The sequence below is a fragment of the Electrophorus electricus genome, chromosome 12 (assembly GCF_013358815.1).
Source record: "Electrophorus electricus isolate fEleEle1 chromosome 12, fEleEle1.pri, whole genome shotgun sequence".
NCBI lineage: Eukaryota > Metazoa > Chordata > Actinopteri > Gymnotiformes > Gymnotidae > Electrophorus > Electrophorus electricus.
The window spans coordinates 3,652,213-3,678,705 of NC_049546.1; the positions used below are offsets into that span (position 1 = coordinate 3,652,213).

General features: G+C 42.0%; 1 protein-coding gene across 2 annotated transcripts in view; it reads right to left on the bottom strand.

The window, feature by feature from the left end:
- The window catches only part of galnt18a (UDP-N-acetyl-alpha-D-galactosamine:polypeptide N-acetylgalactosaminyltransferase 18a), a 43,178-nt gene extending 17,757 nt beyond the window's left edge, over nt 1–25,421 (bottom strand). For both annotated transcript variants that reach the window (XM_035531932.1, XM_035531931.1), the window contains exons 1-5: nt 25,009–25,421; nt 4,130–4,325; nt 3,412–3,578; nt 1,752–1,935; nt 228–425 (exon numbers count right to left, since the gene is read on the bottom strand). In XM_035531932.1, the coding sequence (XP_035387825.1) occupies nt 228–425; nt 1,752–1,935; nt 3,412–3,578; nt 4,130–4,325; nt 25,009–25,243 (980 nt within the window). In that variant the 5' untranslated portion in view covers nt 25,244–25,421. The remainder of the gene's footprint in view (nt 1–227; nt 426–1,751; nt 1,936–3,411; nt 3,579–4,129; nt 4,326–25,008) is intronic.
- Between the last annotated feature and the right edge of the window lie 1,072 nt (nt 25,422–26,493).

Consider the following 26,493-nt stretch of genomic DNA (forward strand, 5'->3'; position numbering starts at 1 on the left):
ATTATCTTACCAGCACTTTGCAGGTAAACATACCTAACCTATTTCTAGATAAATTTTTTAAAATTTCACCTAACATTATTCAGTGAAATTGTTCCATTGCTAAATAATGTAACATCTTTCAAGGTGTCTTATCCTCAATAGCACACATTTCAGGCTTTGTTGCAGTGTGTTTCCTAGGTTAGACTGGGCTTCCTCTTTCAGCTCAGATGGTGGTGTTGGGCTCCCACCGGATGGGTGCAGTGTGGTTCTTCTGTGTCCACCAGGTCCGGGGAGGGTTCAGGTAGCGACACCACAGCTCCCAGTCGAAGCCCTGCGCAGACAGAGGATACTCCTCTACCTCGAACGTGTCGTATTTGATGTTGTCGAAGGAAGGGGAGATGATGAGTGTGCGGTCCTCCTGGATCCTGTGGAGGATCGGCTCGGCCCTGTCAAAAAGCAATACATTCTCCCGCAGTGATCACACGGTCACCTGGTAGAGAGAGGTGTTGGCAATACTGAGATCATGGGTTCAAACCCCACATGCATTTACAGCATTTGACAGAAACTCCTGAGACTAAACTAAATATCTATTAGCATGACAGTATATGTGCTCCCTAGGATTCAAACCCACACCTTCACACCTTGTTTGGACATCATCGTGTTACTGTGTGTTTGGACGTCATAGCGCTACTGTGTGTTTGGACGTCATAGCGCTACTGTGTGTTTGGACATCATTGTACTGCTGCATGCTTGGACGTCATCACACTGCTGAGTGTTTGGATGTCATCGTGTTGCTGTGTGTTTGGACGTCATTGTGCTGCTGCGTGTTTGAGTGGGAACTGCAGTTTATGAGCGTATCTAGCATGGCAAAGGCAGAAAGTTGGAGGCTGTTTGATGTGAATGCGGCCTTGGGAATGACCTCTCTGCTTTTTTTTTTTTAATTCACTTTCATTATATAATAAATAGTTATACCTGAATTTGCACATTTTTGTCAAAATTATTTTTAAAGGGCATAGACAATTTAATTCCAGGGAGGTAACTTTAGAAATATCTCAATTAATATAATAGTGAACTACTAATATCACTTCATGAAGGAAAAAGGGGAAACCTTCACTGCAAAAATCTAACTAAAAAAATGTATCTCAAAAACAAAATCATCACATCACTGTTCAGCGGAGTGCGATGTCCAGCCTGACAGTAGCTAAGCTCACTCAGAGAGCACAGCACACATCCAAATGTATGATTTAGTGGGTGCCCTACTAAGCTTCCACTGCCACGGTTCTAGAGTGGAGCCATGCAGGTGCTGTTGAGTCACACTTAGGGGGCTGAATATGTGTTCAGCCCTCAGCCCACTCAGTGGTCTGGACTAGGACCAGATGCTTGAGAGGTATCTCACTGACAGGTGGTGGACAAAATTATTAACAAGCTCAGACTCTTTAGGAGGGAGCTAAGATTTAATCCCACAGCAAAGTTAGCTTTGGTGCTAACATAAGACGGAGGAGCCTCAGTCTCTCCATAGCGGTGTGGTGAAAGTTATCCTGTGTAATCCCCACACATTCATCAGTTTGGTTTGAGAAAGACAATGTGAACAATAATATTTACAAACTAGAAGTATTAAAATGAGTTGCAGGCTATTCTTGGGACATCCACATGCAGGAGCATTTCATACAGTGTTCTTGAAGGAGAGCCTTTAGACTTTGAAAGCAGCAGTCATGGCATAGCTATGTTCTCTCTGCTGAAGTGGAAATACAGATGTGACACCCGCTACTCACCAGCCAACGCTAAACTCCACGTGGGCATCAAACAGCGCCACCACGGGCGCGGTGGCGGCCCTCCACCCACTGACGCGGGCGCGGATCAGACCCTCCCGCTTGGCATGACGCACCACCTTAATGAAGTCAGGATGACGCTGGTTAGTCTCATCAACAAACCTCTGCAAGTTTTCCCCCAGCTCAGCTAAGAGAGGAGGAGGAGAGGGAGAGAGAGAGAGAAAGCGAGAGAGAGAAAGAGAAAGAGACCAGGTGCTGAACATCTGGAGAGAGTGGAGAACCTGACCCTTCATGCACATACTCATATCTCACCAAAGTCTTCCTGTAAATTCACACATACTTTACAACGAAATCTGCTGCTCAAACATTTATGAATGCTGCCAGACCGGAGGGAATTGGTTTGACCACTTTTATTACATTTTTAATCTAAATTCTCCTGTGATCTCCCCACAGCACTCGAGGACTGTTTACTCCAGCAGAAACCCCATCTCTCACTGCCCTTTGAATGAGCCAGTTCCACTTTATTGGAGTCTGGGTGGAGGCCCACGGATGCTCGGCGCTCATCCGCCCACTGCACTGCTCCTGCTGTTTATTACATGTGCGGCCATCGCCCTGCTGCGCTGAGGAGGGCAGACCTGGTCCTACCCGCAGACAGACAGACAGACAGACAGACAGACAACCTGGCCTGAGCCTGAGCCTCAGCTTGTGGTGGAGCGTGGAGAGGAAGTTGAGAGCCCGGGTCACGCTGCAGTAGTGCACAGGCCAGCTGCTGCATAGTAAACAATCACACTCCAATCTCAAAGCACTCCAGAGCCTTCACACTTAGAAACAAGTTCTAGTCTTGCTGCGCATCCACCGGAGCCTACACCTGGATCTGGAAGCCTTACAATCAAGACACAATTTCGGTCTGTACCCTTCAAAATTATTAACACATTAATCTCAAGTCTTACAACATGGGCCCAGGTCCGAATCTGATTTAAATTTCATTAACAGCCAGTACTGGCTTGTAATCTTAAAAACTTGTTATCTCAAAACACCATGTGTGTTGGTACAGAGTTATTAATCACCTGTATTTTGTAGTAAAATGTGTCATTTTACAATATCAACTCTGTACCAGCACCAGCACCTTCCATCTGTGCTCTATTCACTAAGCTTGTGTTCAGCTACTCAGTCTGATTCTGATTCTGACAGCATGGGACAACTGCTTGAGTAGGTCGTTTACATTGACACTGCAAAGAAGCTCAATAATGCAAGCTGTTCCCTGCTGGCTACATAATGAAACACCAGGGGGGTTTTGATGAAGCTCAACAGCAAATTCTGCAGCATCCAGACACAGCGTGAGCGGATGCAGGGTCGAGCGGAGGGCTAATGTGCACGCGTAGTCCGAACATGCACGTGTAACCTGACTATGCACATGTAGCTTGAATTGCTATGGAGGCAACATGGTGCTTTGTCTACCTGCAGTCTTCCTTCTGTCACAAGAAGATCCCATCACAAATCACATGAAGGACACATGCGCAGCCTTATAATGCACACTGTGCGGCACTTGTCAGACAAACGGCTACCCACGCAGCGTGGTAACAAGGGCCGAATTTGACCACGCACACGTGGCTCCGTCTCGCGCCTCGCTGGGGGAGGAGCGCGAAAGGGGGCATGGCTGTACCGCTGTCGCTGTTGTCGTCCACCAGCACGATCTCCTTCAGAAGACGGGAGGGCGTCGTCCGCATGGCTGAACGGATGGAGCGCAGGATGACGGATAAGGCCTCGTTGACGAAGATGAAGACAACACTGACTTGGGGAAGGTCGGTGGGGTAAGTGATGTTTCTGCACCTGGAGTGAGGGGGGTGTAGAAGAATATAATGAAATCAGTGGAGAGGTTTCCTGGAGTTTCATCTTACTAAGTGCAGCAGAGAGTTCACCACTCAGCCTGCTCTGAGTCAGCTGCAGGCTGTTTCAGAAGTCTCTGATATGGCCTATCTTCCGGCTCTCTGCTGGCCTGATAGAGAATGACAATTTGCTTGACATGTTGGAGAAAACTGCATACAAATAGGCCAGAGAGAAAAAGGGCAGAGGAAGAGAGTAGCAGCAGTCGGCTGCGTTCAGGGAGAGATCCCTGGCTGGGAACCACATGGACATGGGTTCGGTTCTAGCTGACAAAGACTGCTGTTTTACACTGTTGTTCCAAGGTTGTCCATGTTGCAGGCATCCATAAGTCATCATAAGCAAAGGTGGCACATAAACAATATGATGAGAGAGAGGGAGAAAGAGATGGAGAGAGAGAGAGAGAGAGAGAGAGAGAGAGAGAGAGAGGAATGAGTAGGCAAAAGATGTGAGGGAAGTGAGGAAAAGCAGCATGGGTCACTTTTCTGGGAATCATTTACCCATCTGGTCTAAGGTCAGGAACGGCCCTGTCCAGAGAGAGACGGTCGCTGAGGTAACCGTTGTAACCGTAGTACTGGAACTTCTGCAGCGCTGCCCGCTGGCTCTCCGGCCCCAGGTCGTGACCCCAGCGCGAGAACAGCGGAGAGGCCAAGAGGGAAAACTCTCCCACATCCTCTCCTTCTTTCAGAGGCCTTTCTGAAGAGCAGAGAATAAAAGAGCATACAATGTTAGCCTGCAGGCTTCTGCGTGGGCACCATCTCTTTCTTAACGTCTTCAAAGAATCTGACAGTGAGATACACCGAGGGCAGCTATTATCTAACTTTCATCACAAAGACGTGTGAAGGCATTTTTTTATCTACATATTTATTTATTATTTTTTGATATATTAATTCACCACCCACTTTATTGGCAATATCTTCCTTTTACCAGCAACTTCAATAGATTTACATCCTTTACAGGCACATTTCATGGATGTACAATTAGACTGTTGGGCAGATGTTCTGCAGAGTGACTTACATGTTTATCAGTGTGTTAGTTCACCTGTAGCCTGAGAACTGAACTCACAACTTTAGTGCTGTAAGAATCAAGCTCCACCAGCTCCGCCAGCTCAGCTACAGGTAGCGTGGCCGTATGCGGCCTCCTACCCTGTCCATCATTGGTCAGATTCTGCCCACAGCACCACTGCTGGCTGGGTATTATTTTGGTAGAGCAACACTCTCAAAAGCAGTGACACTGTTATGGTATGCTAGTGGGTGGTGTGCTTGTATGTGTAACATGTACCACAGTGTTACTGGGGTTTTCATGTGTCAGCATCACTGCTGGGATGAAAGTGGTCCGTCACCCAAAAATATCCATCCAGCAGAAGATCTGTTGCCTGAAAATTACACAGAGAGTCTATGCGCCAACACTGGCATGGTGAATAAATGAATCTAATAAAATGGCTGAGAAACATTATCATCCATTATTTCTTGAATTGTTTCTTGCCTGCCAATCACAAAGTTCATTTCACAAAACCGGTGAAAAGTGCACATTTGGTTTCCCTTCCACACGGTGACACCGTCACATTCTTAACTCTCCGGTTGTGTTTTGAAAAGTTGCCTCGCCTTGCATTTTGCCCTATTTGCACTGGGAATGTGAAGCTTTTATCCTGCTTTTGAATCATAATTGGCAAAAATGAGCCGATAATCCGGCGGCGGCGTTCCGGGGAAGAGGGCAGTAGAGCGCAGGCTGTTCCTGCTGCTGCCAGCCTCTCACCGCGCCAGGAGAAAGCGCCCTATCAACCCAGTGCCTGCAGTGAGAGACTGATGCAGGTAATTAAGAGATGCTAATTAACAGCAGAGGTTATTTAATTTTAGCTTGCACACGCAGCTGCCTTGAAGTGCGATCGTTTGTCTTTGCCTTGCTACTGAGAGATCTGGAGCCCAACTCCACGGCGGTCGCAGCCTACACAGACCCGACAGGCGGACAAGGCACTGCTTTTTGCAACAGTCAAATCATAAAATCAAGTTTTTTCAGAGACCTCTGATTGGTCTACAGCTACACCAACTGAACATAAAACAGTAAGTAAATAAACTATCTATTGAGGCCAGTTTAGCTTCCCAACCTTTACATACTTCTTAAGAAAGTGCTATATTAATTAACTAACAAAGTCATTCCCTCATTTCTCGTTTATTTCATGTCTTTGCTGTCAAGTGTTTGCTGTCAGCAAAGTTCATCTGCTTTTTGATTCCAGTGATGCACTATTCAAATAAACCCCCTGTCACTACTTTCTGGATAGGGAAAATCAGAAATAAGTCATTTTATTTCACCATTAATGGGGATCCTCTGTTGAGCATCATTTGAGTCTCTAGACTAAGGGTACGTGTAATGGGGACAGGGAATTCCCAGCAGTGATATAATTCTGCATGTATCGCAGACATCAAATTAACATCAAATTAAGCTTGGTGTTGGGATCATACGGACCTGCTCTCAAGCACCTTAGATTAGTCTTAACCTGTGTGTGGAAAATGTTCCTCTAAAACCCTAAAACATTACAAAAAGAGGAATCAGGGGACCTGGTAGGCAGCCTGGCCTTGACTACAGAACATTTCCAGCAAAGCCTACAAGATGGCAATCAAAGTGTTCACTTTATTAAACTCAGCAACAGTCCTGAAGTAGCAAGAATAGCATTTTATCTCGCTTCACGATAGTGATAGACTGAGTCTGCCATCTCCTCTCCTCTTGTAATGATGCCAATTGATCTGGATGACTATGTCGACCGTTTAATCAATACCATTGTGTTGTACAAACAGGGTTAGGACAAACCAATGAGGTGTAGATGAATAGAGGTGAGACAACAACAGTGGATCCCTGGGTATTGAACTGATCTGCACTGGCCTGGTCAGAGGAGGTTTGTCCTCTCATGAGGATTAGTGGGCAAAATAACATTGGACATCTCTATGGGAATTTTTATATGAGAAAGTTTAATTAATCAGAAGTTGGTATAAACCTCTAGAAGTCTATTTGAGCCAAAAGTAAGCTCTTAATTTTAGACTGCAGGCTATAAGCACCGTTTATTAAGAAGCAGGCTAAAATGTTGCTTACTCTGAAGCAGGATAAACGTGCTGTTCACTCTGAAGCAGGATAAATGTGCTGTTCACTCTGAAGCAGGATAAATGTGCTGTTCATGCTGAAGCAGGATAAACCTGCTGTTCACTCTGAAGCAGGATAAATGTACTGTTCGCTCTGAAGCAGGATAAATGTGCTGTTCATGCTGAAGCAGGATAAACCTGCTGTTCACTCTGAAGCAGGATAAATGTACTGTTCGCTCTGAAGCAGGATAAACATGCTGTTCACTCTGAAGCAGGATAAAAGTGCTGTTCGCTCTGAAACAGGATAAATGTGCTGTTCACTCTGAAGCAGGATAAATGTGCTGTTCACTCTGAAGCAGGATAAATGTGCTGTTCGCTCTGAAGCAGGATAAACATGCTGTTCACTCTGAAGCAGGTTATAAGCACTATTAATTGTGAAGCAGGATAAATTGTTGTTCGCTCTGAGGCCAGCTATGAGCACTGTTTGTTCTGAAGCAGGCTAAAAGGCTCCTGCTGAGTGGCAAGAAGCGCTCCTCACAAGGAAAACAAACAACATCGAAACCTGACTGTCAGTCACGGACACAAGGTGACATGCTGCATGGGTGTTCCTGCCAGCACTGATTACTAGCTAACAGGCACAAGTACGATGTGCTCTTTTAATGAGATAATAACAGGTTTTAGAGGAAATAGCCAAGCAATTACAATCAACACTTAGATATCAGATGTATAAAACATCTGAATGCAATTCATTCTTAATTACTGGGCTTAGTAACACATACAATAAGAAGTACAACAACAAAGAACTGCAATGCATCACAGCAAAGAGACAGTGTGACATTTTTCTTATTTTTGACTCTGCTCAGCTCTTAATAGAGCAAGGGCACCCCACGTAACTCTGACAAGCCATCTTCAAAGTTAAAAAGCCATTTTTCATATTGTACTTTACAATTAGTGGCAATAATTCTCTTTGGTGTACCAATCAGAAAGATGTACAGAAGTGAGTGAAACCCCTATAAACTGAACAAAGGCAGTAAGTATAAAAGACAAGCGTGTTGAAACGTAACATGTGGAAAGAAAATTTTTCCACATTAGCCTTGTCTGACTTCTTCAGCACTGCGCTTGATGGGTAGTGTAAGGAAAAGAGGACGACCCTAAAAGATCCGTCAACTTCTCCAGGCAAGATGGCCACTAGGGGCTGAAGCCTCGAGCTCCCTGCTTAAAGGATGCTGGATGTGAATCCGTTCCGTCTCAGAGAGCTTTATTTAATACATGCGCAGTCTGTGACCCAGGGCGCTAAATCCTGGAGACTACAGAATGCATAAATATCTTCACAGTCACAGTGTCAACTGATGTCTGTCGCAAAAAAATGCATCAAATTCTTTGTCATGGAAATAAGGTTCTGGAATGTCAGTGAGTGACTGGTGTGTGTGTGGGGGGGGGGGGTGAGTGAGAGAGAGAGAGAGAGAGAGAGAGAGAGAGAGAGAGAGAGAGAGAGAGAGAGAGAGAGAGAGAGTGAGAGTGAGAGAGAGGAAGAGAATAAGAGAGATCGCAATGCTTCAGTGCCCTCTTTCTGTGTCTGGTAGCAGATATGACAGAAAACTGTGAGCTATGTGCCACAGCCCTAATGGAGCTCATTGCTGATCTGATGTTGTTCCATTACTTGGAATAACATTATCCATGGTTGTGTGAGATCCATGAGCAGAGCTTTAACTAAACCTCCATAACAGTTGGTAAACTTTAGATCGTCATTTATTTATAAAGAGGGTCATCTTATAGCATTTTTAATATGTAGTGTAGTATGAAAATAACCCCTTATAACCCCTATCATGAATTTGCAGCTTAAGAAAGTGAAGAAAGTTAGCCCACTGAGTGCAGAAAAGTCGCATGTGAGGCTGTTGTAGAGCTGTTGTTCTACTGAGTGCAGAAAGGTCGCCTGTTTGGCTGTTGTACATCTGTTGTTCCAATGAGTACATAAAGGTCGCCTGTTAGGCTGTTGTACATCTGTTGTTCCAATGAGTACATAAAGGTCGCCTGTTAGGCTGTTATAGAGCTGGTGTTCCAATGAGTACATAAAGGTTGCCTGTTAGGCTGTTATAGAGCTGGTGTTCCATTGCACCCTCCCTTTCTCAGCATGCCAGAGCAAATGTTTGCCTTTGGAGTCGCCAACAGAGAGATTATTCCCCATGCCACAGAGTTAAGCAGAACATTTACTCTTCTCTCCGCATACGCTCCCCTGTCTCCATCTTTCTTCTCTTCCACTGTGGCTCACCGCTCTCTGAAAACATACAGCCATCAATACGCACCATGTGCGGAGATCAGCCCATAGGGCAGACGAGAGCTACCAAAAAAACCCTTCATCACAGTCCAGCCGATTCACCTGCCCACAGCCGAACCCACACACAGACCTACTATGCTGCTGGGTTCAGCCACTGAGATGCCTAGCATCCTGGGAAATTATTCTCAACACACCAACTTTTCCAAGCTATGTGAAATGTTTTTAGTTATCTAGAATCAAATTCAGCTGCTGATATTAAACCCGGTCAAAATCCAACTTGTTGACAAAGGATTATTTCAATGTTTTTTTTTTGTTTTTTTTTGCTATTCTCTTGCTCTCCATTTCCCAAGCTTTACATAAAATATGTCCATATTTACTGATGTTACCTCCAGGTTTTTAAAATATTAGCTTAATTTTTGGGTTTTTGCTTTACGGAATATGTCATTGTGGAGTATGTCACATCTGTATTTTTTCTTTAGTTCATAGCAGTACACCTAAATATTTTATTATATAACTAGTATGTAAAACAATATTACTGTACATTCATTAATCAAACCTAGTTACTGTACAAAACCCTTTTCAGCAATTTTCACTGAAAGGTTATTAAAATGATAAAGTTCATCATAAGATAACAGAGAAGGTAGTTTAGCGATATGACAAAATGTTTTGAACACTCATTTTAGTACTAGACCACTAGAAGACAATAAAATAAAAGCGGTTCATCTTTATGATGCTAATTTAATATATTCAGTCATCAAGATTCTATTGGTTGTTCAATCTGTGTGTGTTAAAATGATTGATTCTACAGATATCTAATTATGCATAAATACGGTACATAAATTGGTACAAGAACATACACTTTTATACTATGCAGTTATATTAACACAAAATATTGCAAAGCAGCATGTCCATATGCAAAAAAAAGATCTCAGAAGTTCAATTGAGCTATAAATAATAAAACAAATGAAACGCCTTACATAAACCCTTATATGGCATATCAGATCAGAGACCCTTTACAATACACTGTTTCTACCATAAGTTTTTAAAGTTCTTCAATACTGTATTGGAAATAATTGTGCACTTAATTTTTTATAGACACACTATTTTCCCTTCCCCACCTTTGTAGAATGTGTTAAAAACTATGCCTATCCAGCTGGCTTCAGAAAGACAAGACTAGACCGAACCCACTAATCAGTAATTAATCCCTTTCAGTTGGTCAAGACTTCTTGAGCTGGTCTAAATTTACACAAACCGCAAGGCAGTGTGATTTCACGGCCATTTCCAACACGGTTAACCAGCGCAAGCTTACAGAGCCAGTCCTGCATATCTTGGGCAATAACAAAGCTTTAATTGCTGTTTCAGATGCTTTTGTTTTCTCTTCTGTGGAGTTCGTCAGAAGCTGTCTGAGTGTTCTTTACACAGAAACACCAAATCACATTTAATTGTTGCCTTGTTATGCTAAGGGGTAAAGAACAATACAAACCAGAATATCTTATCGCTCGCCACACTGAGTCCTGCGAACAGAAAAGAATTTCATTAGCAACTCATTACGCTCAGGAAAACAGAGGAGCTGCATACGGAGCGTGCACAGCCGTGGTTGTTGGAGGAAGGTCATCAGGAGAAAACTGCGTGTATTGCTTCCTCAGCAGTCCTCTCAATTGGTCAGGAATTCTGTTTACGAAATTCATCAGAAAGGACAATTGCTCCCTCTGGCAGTACAGTAAGTGAGTTTATGTGGGCGTCTTTTCTTTTTCAAAAAAAGAACTAGTGCTCAGTGTGCCCAGACCGCAGTGAAATAGGAATGTGCAGAGATTAAGGTAATGTAGGTGGAAGGATGGATGGATGAAGTGGCTAGGGTCAAGGGTTACAGGCCCTGCATATCGTTCAAATACCTGGAATATTTATTTGGGGAAGAAGAAAAGAGTACCCCAGAACAGAAAGGGTTAATGATTTGCTTGCCTGTATGAAGACCCATCAATAATTCAAATTCATGGTTTTATTGGTGACCAAATTTCTGAGCAGTGTCCGTAGAGATCTCCTCAAAACACCAAATAGTCAAATAATTAAAAAACTGACAAGGCTGCTGAAGGTTGATGGTTGAACAAATACTCCCAGCATAGCACTGCTACCTGAGGTCGTGTGAGGACTGCTACCTGAGGTTGTGTGTTGAGCTTGCAGACACTCCACATCCCCTGAGGGGTTAAACACTCCATTTGTACGCACATGTGCTCCTCCAGCTGCTGTATCCCTCCCTGTGAGGGCCCTGACTGAGCTACTCATACACAGGTCAGCACGATGGCTCACTGTAGCTCAGAGAAAAGGAAAGAGAGAGAGAGAGAGAGAGAGAGAGAGAGAGAGAGAGAGAGAGAGAGAAACAAAGGGTAAAGAGGAGGTGTAGGAGTGGAAGAGCAATTGATTCGTGGCCCAGTGGTCTCCAAGCCAAAGCCAGGGTTAGCAGGATGGAATACCATCTGGTTGTCCATGTGCTAGAGCACAGTGCAAAGTGGAGACATGCCAGCTGTAGGGCTGGTGGGATTGGTGGGGAGCGGGGGGGTATGGGTAATCGGAGGGAGAGAGGCCTGCCCTATGTCACAGTATCACATCTACTTATTTGTAAATTCACCTTCATATAAAGGAAATGGTTGCTGAGTCCTGCAGAAGTGCATTGAACTGAATATTCAAAACAAAATGATCCTAAAAACCCACAAATTGACTTTAAATAAACCCTAAAGTGTTTAAGTGCTATAAAAGGTTACAGTGGTAAAACTGACCAGAGAATGCACCTCCTTCCTTCCACCGTGGCATCTGCAAAAAAGACATGTGAGCTGACAGAGGTGCCCTCTGCTAAGGCATATCAAATGGATGAGATCTATAAGGGGTCAGTTAAACTACAGCACTTTGTACCATTACACTGCATTTTCTTTTTTCTTTTTAAAAAAAACAACAACTTTTTTTTGCATCTAGCTGACACATTCATTCAAGGATGTCTTATTTCAGACAACTATAGGGAGAATACATGAAAACTTTAGGCAATAATGAATTCATGATAACCTATTCAGCCACTGCAAAGTTTCCTGAGCAGTAAACTCCTACTCTATAATACTGTAACCTAGTCTACACTATACTACCCTACCCTTCCCTATTGTAACCTAGTATACACTATGCTATCCTACCCTATTGTAACCTGGTCTACACTATACTACCCTTCCCTATTGTAATCTAGTCTACACTATACCACCCTATCCTATTGTAACCTGGTCTACACTATACTACCCTTCCCTATTGTAATCTAGTCTACACTATACCACCCTATCCTATTGTAACCTACTCTACACTATACTACCCTTCCCTATTGTAATCTAGTCTACACTATACCACCCTATCCTATTGTAACCTGGTCTACACTATACTACCCTTCCCTACTGTAATCTAGTCTACACTATACCACCCTATCCTATTGTAACCTACTCTACACTATACTACCCTTCCCTATTGTAATCTAGTCTACACTATACCACCCTATCCTATTGTAACCTGGTCTACACTATACTACCCTTCCCTATTGTAATCTAGTCTACACTATACCACCCTATCCTATTGTAACCTACTCTACACTATACTACCCTTCCCTATTGTAATCTAGTCTACACTATACCACCCTATCCTATTGTAACCTACTCTACACTATACTGCCTTATCCTACTATAACATTTACATTTACATTTACGTTATTTAGCAGACGCTCTTATCCAGCGCGACTTACAAAAGAGCTTTGTCATTTACTCATAGAATATATCCAAGTACAGTATAGTAGGTTAGAATTAAACATACCAATGAACTAGAATACTGTAGAATACAGAGATAAATGCTGATACCTAGAAGTGCAAAATGCATGAGGTCTATCTTAAACAATGATAATTGCTATAAACAATAAGTGCTAGAGTTTGTTAAAAAGCATAAATAATGCCCTACAATAAGTACTAAATTAGTCAGTCAATAAGGGAGCAGTGTCAGTTGTCCTTTAAATATTCTGCAAATAGATGGGTCTTCAGTCTGCGTGAGCAAGTGAGAGTTCATTCCACCATCTTGGAGCCAGGACAGAAAATAGTCTCAATGCTTGTCGTCCATGAGACCTGAAGCAAGGTATTTCAAGCCGAGCCGTACTTGAGGTTCGAAGTACTCGAGGTACAGATCGGCCTTTGACCATTGACCTCATGTATGAAGGGGCTGGTCCATTTTTGGATTTGTAAGCAAGCATCAATTTTAAATCTGATGCATGCAGCTACAGGGAGCCAATGAAGGGAGCGCAGCAGTGGAGTAACATGTGTGAACTTCGGAAGATTGAAGACCAGTCCTGCCCTACTCTACAATATACTACCCTACTCTACTGTAACCTATTCTACACTATATTAACCTAAAGTAACCTATTCTACTACCCTACTCTACTGTAACCTACTCTATACTACCCTACTGTGAACTACTCTACACTATATTGCTCTACTGTACACCACACCCTACACTAACCTGCCATGCCCTGGGATAGCCATAATCTACTCTATCGTACTCCACTACACTGTACTCCACTCTACTCAACCCTACCCTACCCTGTGATACATAACCAAATCCTACCTTATCCTACTCTACCCTACCCTGCTATACCTTACTCTGCCTTCATACTGCCTTCATACACTACTGTATGATACTCTACCCTGTCCTATTATGCCCTGTACTGAAATACTCAACCCAACCTCATCCTACCCTACTCTACCCTGGTCTACTCTACCCTGGTCTACTCTACCCTACTCTGGTCTGTTCTATCCGGCCCTATGCCACTCGATACTTTTCTACCATACCATTCTCAACCCTCCTCAAAGTGCTGTATGATAAAACTCGAGGACTTAGAAAGTTTTGGATGAGGACTGTATGGCAGCAGGCTGCTTTGAGAGACAGTTTTGTGTTGCACAAGGGAAGTGTGTGCCCTCCGCTGATCTGAGATGCTCTTGATGTTTGCGGGTGTCACGGTGCCACTGACGAAATCTAAATGCAATGCCTCCAGACTCCATCTGAACCTGGAACTGGAGTGAGCTGCACTCAGCGACACCCTGAGTAAAAGCGAGACAACGTCACAGCCCAAACAGATCCCATTCTGTCAGTCACCCGCCGCGCACTGCAACAGCTCTTGCAAGAACTATTGGAGACGAGGTGCCCACGGTTTCCATTACACGGGTTCATGAGCAGCCTTCCTCTAATGACCCAGCAGGGCGCTGTGGTACTCTGCAGGTAGCTGGTGAGACCCTGCCCTGAGCAAAAGGGGGAAAAGGTTTAACAAGTGTCGGTTATTTTAGGTTGGCTAATTGCAAGAGCCATGGCAGTCAGAGGCCAAGCCTAGTCCAAGTCTGTCTAACAGGGCTGTCTGTAGATCAGTATAGTTCATATACAATCTAGCTGCACAAAATTTTTCTTTTTATTTTATTCCAGAAGATTCTTTCTTATTCTAGCTTTCAGACACCATATTTTGTTGGGCAATATTCAAAGCAAAGTAATTTGACAAAATATCATTATGATGAAATAATGTAACGATATACTCATTTTTCAGTTGCCTGAATAATTTTAGCTCATATTACCCAGACACCCCTTCCTGATAGGAAGTATTTTCTGGTTAAACTGATTCAGACAGGGATCATGACATTTGGTGTTGTCAGAAGGCGTAAAACATTCCTTGAGTGACTACATTCCTGATTCAGTTCTATACAGTGTGTGTGAATAATTAAAGTAAATTGTATTACTTGTAGGTATGCTGTTATTGAAAGCCTGCCATTGAAAACCTTACCATTTAAATGGATTCACTTCCCAATTTATAAAATGCTGCACTAGTACTGAGAGAAATGTCAGTCTGCAATTAAGGTAATTTATTCCACTCTACTCAATAGGTTTAATAATTAGTCTAGCCAAACAAATGTCTTTATGTTTTCCACAAATTACTTCCAAAAGCCCATTACTTAGAAAACCATGAATAGTCCACACAGGAGCTGGAGGGCTGTTTTTTGGCTTATGCTAGAGTTGGTTAGTATTTGAACCTTGGCCTCCCACACCTGTACTGATTACTGACTGCTCACCACAGTTATAATTACATTGGCAGGTGGGTCTATGACCTCAAATCTATTCCATGTATGCTAAACATATGCTTACATGCACAATGTCATGCTGTTTGTAGCAATCTGTGTAGAAGAAGGTGGGTATGAGCAGAGATGACATTGAAGGGTGCAGGCAAGGGCTATTCCCATGATGCAGCTGGGAAACACCGCTTTAAAGGAAGCTATGGCTTTCTTACTAACCTTCGCAAACCAAACCCAGACCATTTTACATCTCAAAGGCAAAGACTTAGAGCGAAAAAAGCACTTTCCTTCTGTTTCTCTTTATAAAATGAACCTCTTTTCTTCTCACACATTTGTTTGGCCCAGGCTTTTCTTTTTTTCCCCCCTTCATAAATGTTTATGCATTTCTGAAGTAGAAACGAGGGGTTGGCCTCTGAAGCTTTGGCTTGGAGGGCTCTAAATCCCCAAATGTGGTTCCCCTCGTGCAGGCTGGAGAAGCTGGGCTGATCTACCCAATGCAAGACCAGATAAAGGACCTTATGAGGAGTTTCCACCCTCAGAACTAGAAAGCAGACTCATCTCTGTGTGGCATGGACCCTGGCATCCCCGTGGACCCTGTGTGCAGGCTAACACACTGTAGGATTCCTAACTGAAAATTATTCACAATATTAGAAAAACAAGTACAAACATCTAACTGTTCACAATCTATGAGACTGTGACTATAGCTTGGTAGTGCAGATGGTGCTAATACCACCAAGGTCATGGGCTTGATGTCCATGTCCATGTACATGGGCATCAAATCAATCAAATGGCATCAAATTGCATCAAATGTATGTAAGCTCCACTGGATAAGAGCATCTATAGGATGTGGAAAATGTAAATATAGGGTGGAGTGTATGAATGCTTCAACCTAATGTTTTCCACATTAAACTAAGCATAGCGTATCACTGCAATGCTCAAAAGACTCCTCTGTCTTATTCAAGTCACTTCTGCCTGGGTTTTAGGTACAATTATGCACATAAAATATTAACAAATGAATGCAAAGCATTAAAAAGCCTGTTAAGGCAACATAATAAAAAAAACATCATTAGTAGCACAATAGCAGCAGCAAGCATAAACATAAGCTACATATATGATGAATAACCTTAATCATTCTGCCAAACTCTCTCTGTCTCTTTCTGAGATTATCCATCAAGCTTCAAATGTTCTCTCTGCTCAATGAATCAGGAGTTACAGTCCATTGCCTCTTAATTCTATAGTATATGATGCCCATAATCCATGAGAAAATCTGATAATTATAGCTTTGTACACTTTAGGCTCCTCATCAGAGCACAGACGAAACACTTCACCTTGGGTGACTTTCCAACTGTGAAGTAGGAGAAGCTGAATGACTCACATTCATTCATCATTACATTTCAAAGGCATGCAAAGTTGAGACTAGGATGCTCACTCTGAGCGCTACTGGCCAAAGCCGACATCATTACCGTCATTACCTACATCAGTGAGAACAGTTAGATCCAGCATTCATTAAGTCCTTGTGTTTCCCACTCCCTCACCCTGGCCAAACATGTACACACACACACACACACACACACACACACACACACACACACACACACACACACACACACACACATACACACAGCACACACACACACACACACACACACACACACACACACACACACATACACACAACACACACACACACACATACACACAACACACACACACACACACACACACACACACACATACACACATACACACACACACATACACACACACACACACACACACACACACACACACATACACACACACACACACACACACACACACACACACACACACACGCATGCATGACTACTACCCCATTTTTTTCTCTCTGAGCCATAACAAGACCAATAGAATTAGTGAAAGCAACAAGACAAAGCCGAGAAAGGTACTGAATGTTCACTAAGACTGAGCATGACTCCATTCTACTATGATGGCGCAGACAAATCAGACAAGAGCAGGTCAGCAAGTTTGAGTCACAGCGCACAATAAAATAGCCAAACAGAAGACTGGAAGAATCTCTCTCTCACTCTCTCTCTAGCCTTCTCTCTCTCTACCAATCTCTTTTTAGCTTTCTCTCTCTATCTAGCACTCTCTCTAGTTTTCTCCCTTTCTCTCTTCTCTGCAATGTACACTTCAGACTGCAGAGGCGGTGTTAAAATGCCACCATCTGTGATCCTGTTTAGATCTTTATGAAGCATTATGAAGTATGCTAATTAACAGCACTCCCTCGACCAACCCTACAGCTAATGACAACCTCCCACAAACAGTCAGCATTATGTCGAGAGCAGCACCAGAAGTTTAACTAAGCAAGTCGAATTTGCAGGTTTTAAACTGGTCAGGCCCTAATGCTCACTAATGGTAACAAGGTTTGTTTGATTAAGAAAAGTGCAAAAATGTTAAAATAGAGAAAGAATATCTGCTTACTTATAATCCAGTTATTTAAACTTTCAGAAATGTGCCATATGTTGTGCAAATGTGTTAAAAAAAACATTTCAAATAAATCAGAAACAGAATAATTTCTAGTTATTTCCAAAAGTTCAATAATGAGACAAAAAACTGTACCAAAGCCAAGCAACTTGGCTCATTTTCATCTCAGTGAATGATTTTATATTTTTATTTGTATTTTTGTAGCTCTCCTCACAGTGACATTGAGCCTCAGTGAGCACAGTGAACCTCACAGTGACATTTGGTTAGACCTGCTCAGGGTAACCTATATGGTTACGATTGTGCTGATCTTCAAGATCTTCCTCACAGGTCTAGGAATGGGCTGTCCATACATGACAGGGAATTGCCATGGTTTCTCTTTGCACTTTGGCAAATGGCCTTAAAGTATCCTCTTTGCGTTTTTACCCTTGCTTCCCTTTCTAAGTCCAAGGACTGTATATTCGTCACTGCAAAGCTAGAGCAGGTAAGGTTACAGAAAAAAACGGCAAGTGTTATGATGATAATTTTTGTACAATGAACAAATGAGCAGGTTGATCCTGTATTATGAGCACTGACACTCTCAGCAAATGATTACAAGCTACAAGCTCACAAATAACCAAAAAAGAAAAAAAAAAAACCTGAACAGAACCAGGTAACCTTCATTCAACCATCAAGCACTCATAGAAGAGTAGGCCTGAAGAACTGGAATAATCTTTTCTTCACCAGTTTTTACAAAAACACAGCGGTTAAAGCATACCTCTCAATGACTGAACTCCCACCTCCTCTAAATCATATAAGTATCAATTTAACTCGCCCAGCCTTTCATTTTATATTACATAAGGCATCAACATTTCTTCTGAACCGGTCAGTCGCTGAACTGAGGATAAGTAAAGAGGCTAAGTCATCACAAGCCAGCCCTCCGGGTTCTGGCTGCCAGACGCCTAACCCTGGTATCGACATTCACTCCCCTTGACCGACTACTGCTGCCCCTGAAGTAATTATACTGATCAATTCCTCTTCTTCAGTTTCTTTACAAATCAACAGCATAAGAATAGAAAAAAAAAGACTAATGCTAGTGAAAAACTACTTCAGCAAGTTTCATTTCAGAGTTGCTATATGAAAGGCTTCTAGAGTTTATGTCAATAAAAGCTCAACAGTATTCCAGTCAGTGACAATATAACACACTGAAAACAAAAAAAAGATTTTTAGCTAAAAGGTCAATATAATGCAATCCTGATTATCCACTTATTCAGTGGGAATATTAAAACAGGGAACATTATTGTCCGCGCCAAACAGCCTCTATCAAAACTGAATAAACTTCAAATATGGAATTACAAATGAGCTCATAACACAAAGGCAGGGTCTGAACAGATGTCTGTTCCATGCTATTAGCTGTGACGCAAAATGGTTAGGGACTCCAACAAAGGAAAAAGATAAATGTTTGTACATAGCCTCCAGGGATTCAAATCCGTCATGTTTCGCGCCTTTATTTTAGGCTGTTTCATTAGAGCAAATACATCTTGGCTAAATTGAACATACTGAAACATTAGCGTGACAGGGAGCATTTGGTCATCATTAACATCTTTTAATGAGGCTAATCCATATGCTGACATAGTCTGTTGTATACAGAAGCTTCAACAGAGAGGGGTAGTACAGCTCCTCCAGAATTACCCAGTAGCTCATCTGCCCAGTTCCAGTAAAATACAATCTTCTGTGTGTTGATTGTGGGGATCTGATTTACATATCACCATCACAATTTTTAAAGATCACCATCATTTCAGGAAAAAAAGACATCGTATCAGACGCTCGTTTGGCTTAATTCTGACCTAATAGGAAGTGTAGGGTTCCAGTTGAATATAGTCATCACCCTCAACCCCCACCCATCCCCCAAAAATGTTTTATCTACATTCTAAGTTTCATCCAAATTTCCTCCTTATCCTTATTAAGGTGATAGATCATGATGTATTTGAAGCCTTTCCTTTAATATACAGTACATTTTCTGTACAAGGCTGAACTTGTTTCCATAGAGCATTATAAAATCAGATTAGATCATCTAAACCATGAGGACAGTGATACTCTGACTCAACTCAAACGAGTCTTGTTGTTTGTAATCACTGATAGTTAACTAAAGCGTAATGCAGATTTTCCACCCTTTTCCATTTGAGACAGTTGTGATGACAAAGTAGCCAACAAGCGCATCAACTGTTCACTTTACTACAAAATGCAGGACTGTTGGCAGGGTCTGTTAGAGAAATGTGCCCTGCCATCTTTTGATCATCAGTACTACTGATGCATTTGAAGAAACATACCCTAGACCATGGCACCAGTGAAATTTGACAGGTGCGCTAAACTCTACTCTCCAGTCAGCATCAGACTGGACTATTGAGAATTACACGACCTGTGCTGAATCCAATTGCAAATCCTTTCGTTTCATTGAAGGTGACATGGGGGAGGATTACTACAGTTCAAGACTGGTTACACACTGATTTCTTCTCTCTGGAGAGGATACATCAGCTAGATGGACAGCTACAAGGGAGAGACTCAAAACTGACACATCTACTAATAAGCACACAAGAAAAACTGATTACCAGTATCTAGTCTCCATTCTAGTAGCTGCAATACCTGGACCTGATCCAGTTTTACTGTGAAAATGAGTGGACTAGAGATCTGAGTATGAGTGGCAATGTAATTAATTAGAAGCCAATTAACTTGTATTCAAAATGAGCTCTCTTCAATCTGAAAGGGAAGAACTGGTTCCAGTGCAGTACAAAATGGAGCCAAGATGGTCCTTCTGCCTGGAAATCAAGGCTAATCACATGTGACGTGTCTAAGCAAGTCTTTACTGCAGGGCCATAAGTAAATTACTGCAGCACAATACCAATCACTTACAGATTACACTGCAAGTATTTACTGCGATACATGTCTCACCCTAATCTAGCTCTATCCCTAGCCCTAATCTTCACTTTAAGCACTGTATATAACTTTTAAATATCATTCTTTAATCTCAAATCTCAGGTAACAGGTCTGCAACCATTGTTGCACTGCTGCTTTGTACTGGCTCCGCTCTGCACTTTATATTCACAATTAATTTCAATCCATGGACTTTATGTTTGTATCTTATTGCCACATTATGCCATATTGTTCTTGTCATGTACTCCGCTCTTCCAACTTCAGTTACACTCTTTATTTACTGCCAGCATTATCCATGCCAAATATGTACACATGTATCTTGCACATGGGTCCAGGAAAAATTATATTTCATCTCACTGTGTACTGCACACTGTATATGGCTGTAATGACAATAAAGATCTTCTTGACTTCACTTGACTACTTCATCATTATTCATACTCCAGCTGAGTGCAAGTTAACAAGAAAAGTCTCTTCAGAAAAGCAAATTCTGCTCTAACAAACAGGACAATCTTAATAAAATATGCCAAACACAAAAAAGCCAAACATTGAATCAGAACAGTCTGATGGATTTCTCAGAAATTACCATCCTCAATTAGTGCAATATAAGAGAGAGCAAATTAGATTATCAGAGGAAGACCACAGACTGAAAGAAAGTGACTTCAAACACAAATACAAGCGTCGATCTACCTGGGCTTCTTCCCTTCTCATGGTCCTTACTGAGCTACCAAAGCATGACATTAACAATACACCTTCTGGGTCCTAAAATAAATAGGGACTGTTAAATATAATCACAATAAAACAAAAATCACCTTGAGAGATGTTACTAGATCCATCCGATGAAGAAAACAGATGCCTGTGAGGTAAAGACAATGCACAAAAAACACCCAGCCTCAATTATCAAATGAGAGCTCTGTTACAAGGAAGACCAAAATAGACCAGCCAGGTTGAACTGATCTCGCAGGTTTACAGGAGGAGAGAAAACTATGCAGTGAGAGCATTATAGCATTCCAACACCCCACTGTGAGGACGTGTGGAGAGGATGAATAAGTTATTTCAGGTCTGCAGTGCACAGTCTGCTCCCTACAGTAACAAAACACAACAAAACATTGTCTGCGGTCACCACAAAACCTCTAGTCTCCATTACAGAATTTTCCAGGATTGTCAAACTTTCCTAAAAGGTTGCTTGGACGTTTCTTCATGGTAGCAACAGTGCTTCCACAGCAGTTAAATGTTCTCACACCAGTTCTCAAACCCTTCATAGTCCACTTTTCATTGATCCTGTTGCCAAAACTCTTGAGCCAGTGAATCAAAGTTTTAACAGCAGTCAGAAGTGCTCCTGAAAGTACTGGACTACCACAAGAGAATTGCTCATCTCTCTGTGGTGACATTCTAGGATACATAGTTATGTATACACTTTCCCAAATATCTTTCAAATGTAACTTAGAGATCTATAACCACCTTTTCCTCTGTGCAATATTAATGTATAGACTAACAAATAGATGAATAAAAACAGAAAATGACAAAATCCCAATGATAACAATTCTATTGGTATATTATCATGGGAACTTAAATTAGAAAATAAATTACTGCCAAAATGTGTTCCTCTAAGCAAAAGTAATTAGAAAAGAAGGATACATATCAAGTCTACATTACACCACTTTTCTGTATCAATTGGTTGTTTGGTCCAGGTGTGAAGAGAACTGACCGAACACAAATGAGGTCCAGCATAAGGTTCTTGAGGGCCACAATGGGGACCTTGCAGTTTACATTCTCATAAATACGTAACACTATTTTGCATGGAAGCAGTCGAGTCCAGCAAGCTGCTATTCCATCAGTGTACTCCCTGCTAGGGAGGGATGGTAAGCTCACTGATCAAAGGACTAGTTATTGCAGCTTGGCCTCATCTGTTACTCAGGGGGTTATGTGCACCTTTCATTGTGACTTTGACCTGAATGTCAAATTGCAGAAGCTGACATTTTCCAGTGCAAAATCAAGTTCAGCATTGACACGGATAAAGGGATTTCAGAGTGATCGTCCTGCTTTTTATCGCATTCCAGTAAAACAGTAGAAGCAGTTAAAAAAGCAAGCAGCTCAAGGACAGAATTTAACTTTGCATGCTGTCCTAGTCAGGTACTTTTTTAGACTTTCTCTAATTTTTACCCTTTCTCTCTCTCTCTCTCTCTCTCTCTCTCTCTCTCTCTCTCTCTCTCTCTCTCTCTCTCTCTCTCTCTCTCTCTCTCTCTCTCTCCCAGTAGGATATTTCACAAACTGCCCAGCTACTGCTCACACTGCAGGCGCTCACACTGATTCTCTGCTACCATGGTGTTACCACGGTGACCTTACACCCACTACCATTTACTTGCACTAATTATGTAGTAATGTACATGCACTTGGAGAGAGCAAGTGGAGGAAAGACGTATTTGTTAATGTGCTTTGCTCTGCCTTCACTGGTATACAATACTGTGTCCTGTCTTGAAGCGGAGTGGAGTGCAAGCGTCTGTCTCCTTAAACAGCAATATAATCAATCTGTTCAGATGAGTGTGAAATCCAGACTTTCTGCTCTATAATGGGTTCTGGTGGAAGAAGCTTCACACCAGCTTGAATCTGTGCGGTATCTGGGAACCAGGGGCAGGAACCATGCATAGCTTCTCATCCTCTCCCTTGCAAAGAGAGCTGTCTGGCTGGGTCTGGGCCACGCACCTCACAAAAAGAAGCAATCATTCAATCAGGCAATGGAAGAACAGGATGCGGCAAAACATAAATCAGTCACCAGCATGGCACAAGATGGACAAAAGAAAATAACGGTGTTGTTACACTTGGAAGCATGGTTCTTATATTTACAACTGCATCAATTGCTGAAATGTAAAGTCTCAACCTGAACAATTACCAATGCAAAAGCCATGCACACCACCATTCATACTTCTCTACAGTTCTGACCAATATACTTTTTTTTTTCCCTGTGAATACTGTACATTCCAAAGAACCTTTAGCCCGTTTCTACGCACTGCTTTCCTAGGTTCAGCCTTATCCTCTTACCTGCTACATGTGGCTTTAATGTGTTACTTTAAAGGAACACAAAAATATACAAGAGGAATGTTGCGTGCAGTCTGTAACTCTAAAATCACATATTTGAGAAATAAAGACAGCAAATTGATTTTTAGATTACCCTCACCACAAAAAAAATGTTTTATGAGGTTTAGCACTGGAATATTCTTTTAATGACCTAAATCATACTTAGATTTGACCAAGTTGCATTTGTCAACAGCAGCGTAATAGCTCCAGTCTGGGCTGGCACCTGCTTTCTTTTCAAAGGTCTGTTCAGGCCACCAGCCACTTTTCCTGGTGCCTCAACATGTTTGAAACAGACTGTTCAGCTGACTAAAACAACAGGGTACTCCTAGGGACCCACTGCGTGACACACTTTAGTGTTGTTCCTGGTTTACCACATTTCATAAAGAGCTTGGTGATTACTTCATGAGTCCAATCACTCTCAGGTCTTACAGTAAAGTGCAAGCTATTCAAAGTTAAAGCATCTTAAACACAACTGTGTTCCATGATTCATGCATGCCAAGTACAGTCTTATTAAGTCTCATTAACACCTTCTGAATGTAACAGATATGTGTTGGTAACAAGGAACGGATATGACGGAGGTTTTTACTGAAGGTCTCAGCTAGATATCGCTCTCTATGCCCACAGTGACATATTAGCACCTAGCTGGGCATCTGTGTCTGTCCAGCAATGTGTGACACCAGCTGGGGGATTAATGTTTATGCCAAGGACTTCGCCAAATGCTAAATTTAATCTGATGAGCCCTACTACCATCAGCCTCCTCAAAAAAAAGAAAGGAAAAAAAACAAAAAAACCCCAAACCCAAACAAACAAGAAAACAGGGTGCTGTCAACATGCAAGGCCCTGGACCAGAGAAATGCAAGGTAGTAAGACCCAGAGTTAACTCAAGATTGTGTACTCTGGGTATATCAAACATTGAACTTAATTAACGCCTTAGAGTCCAAGGACTTGCCAATGGAACCAGATAGTCATTCCCTACTTGTGTAATTGTTTCAAGTTTTAGCATGCTTACTATGTAATAGTTCATTGTCATACTTGTAATAGTTAATGAACAATATGTCTCAAGATTAATACCTGAATAATAAACATGGAGTTTAAAAAGTTAAGAACAGAATAACAGTCAGAAAAGCATTATTCTCTGTATGTTGTGCAGTGTGCTGCATTATAAACCTGATTCTAGAGTGCAGTGTTGAATTACGTCCGCACTGGGTCCCTCCTAACAAGTCCAGCCGAGGATTACTGATTTATCCAAAAGATTTTCGATAAGTTGTCTTTCTGACCTAAGTCTTAAACTCAGTAAATCAGACATCGGTAATTACTTCGGGGAGTAACAAGAGTTTATTGCGCAGCGTTGTTGCCTGTTGTGTCAACAGCTCTCTGTGGCAACTGAGCATTACCGAAAAAATCAAGTAAAATGAAGGCACACTTCACTAACATTTGAATGTCACATTGCATGTATGGCGCATGTACCATACCTTGGATGTGTTGATTAACAACATTCTCCAGTCTGTCCAGTCTTTCAATGATCCGCAGCGTCTCTCCTTTATCCTCGTCAAACTTTCTCCCCGGAACCCTCTCTGGAACTTTGATGTTCACATTTGAAACGTAATTCGTGATCCATCCGACATAAAGCAGACACACGATATTTGTCATGCCGCTTAAGATTACGCATGTTGAAACCAAAGTTTTTGTTCTTCTTGCGCATGCCATCGCAACATCCCCGTGTATCGTGTCCTGAAAACACGCCGAATCCCTTTAATTGCAGTTTTTATAACAAAAATGCAACATTCCAATTTTAGGACAGCAAACGATACCTTTACGTTCCTATTTTGTTTCCCCGGTGCGTTTTCCGTGCAGCCATACCAGCTATTCCGGCATGTCCAGCTCTCCCTACGTTCGCGGCGAGAATGAATTATTGCTCTCTTAGCGCTTTGGCACTGTTTGTAGAGAGAACTGCGCGGACGGGCTGAAATTGACAGCGTCGAACCAAGGACACGCACAGCATGCTGTAGCTGTACCGTCGACAGCCTTTAAAACGCTCTTATAACGTGCATTCGGTGAAAGTTTGTTACCTCTTGACAAATCAAGTCCATAGCAAAGAGTTCTTGATAATGACAGCTAACTCTCTTGCGGAAGGCAGGCTTTCTTTCTGTTGCTGTTTTGATGCATGAGGCTTGAATGAAATAAATGGCTATAATCAGAAGCAGATAACAGATATGAATAGACAGCCACTGTGATGCAACGGAAATGATTAATCTCTCTTTGCAGTAACGTTAGTGCAAAGCTGTATGTAGGCACAAGAGAGTGGGTGGTGTTGCCGTTCAGTTTCCAGTTCTCTTCCCTCTAACAACAAAACTAAAAATATTGTTTGCAAAAAAAAAAAAAAAAAAAAAAAAAAAAAAGAATAACGAATGTCATAAAAAGGAAAAACTGAAACATGAAATATTATCGAAAATGTTCAGCTCTCAAGTAGGATTTTCCCGTAAGTGAAAGCAGACGCTTTACGCTACATGCAATCGGATCCACTCGTTGCGTTCTGTGTCCACTGAAAATTATTAACGCGACGCTGGCGCGTTGCAGTATACTGAGCGTTGCATCTTAGAGCGCTGTAAGGGTTTAAGCTGTCTGCTTCAGTTTGTACTCTCCTCCAGTGGCTTTCATAACTGACCCGTATGTCTTCCCCTTTCTGCCTGGGGTTTATTACCTCCACATGAACATGAGTGTGCTCAATGAATATGTACACTGAGGCTGTAAACGTGCTTGGGGAATAAGCCATGCATTATTTCCATTTGTGTACTTGTGAAGGCCTAAAGGCACAGAACAAATCTATGCCTTCCGAAAGTACCTTAGCGCAGATGCATGAGTACCAGTTTAACCGCAGTATTTGATTGTCCTGGTATGTTGTCTTCTTTTGGTACTTATAGTTGTTTATTACCAGTGTGCAAGTAGTGAGAAAGTAA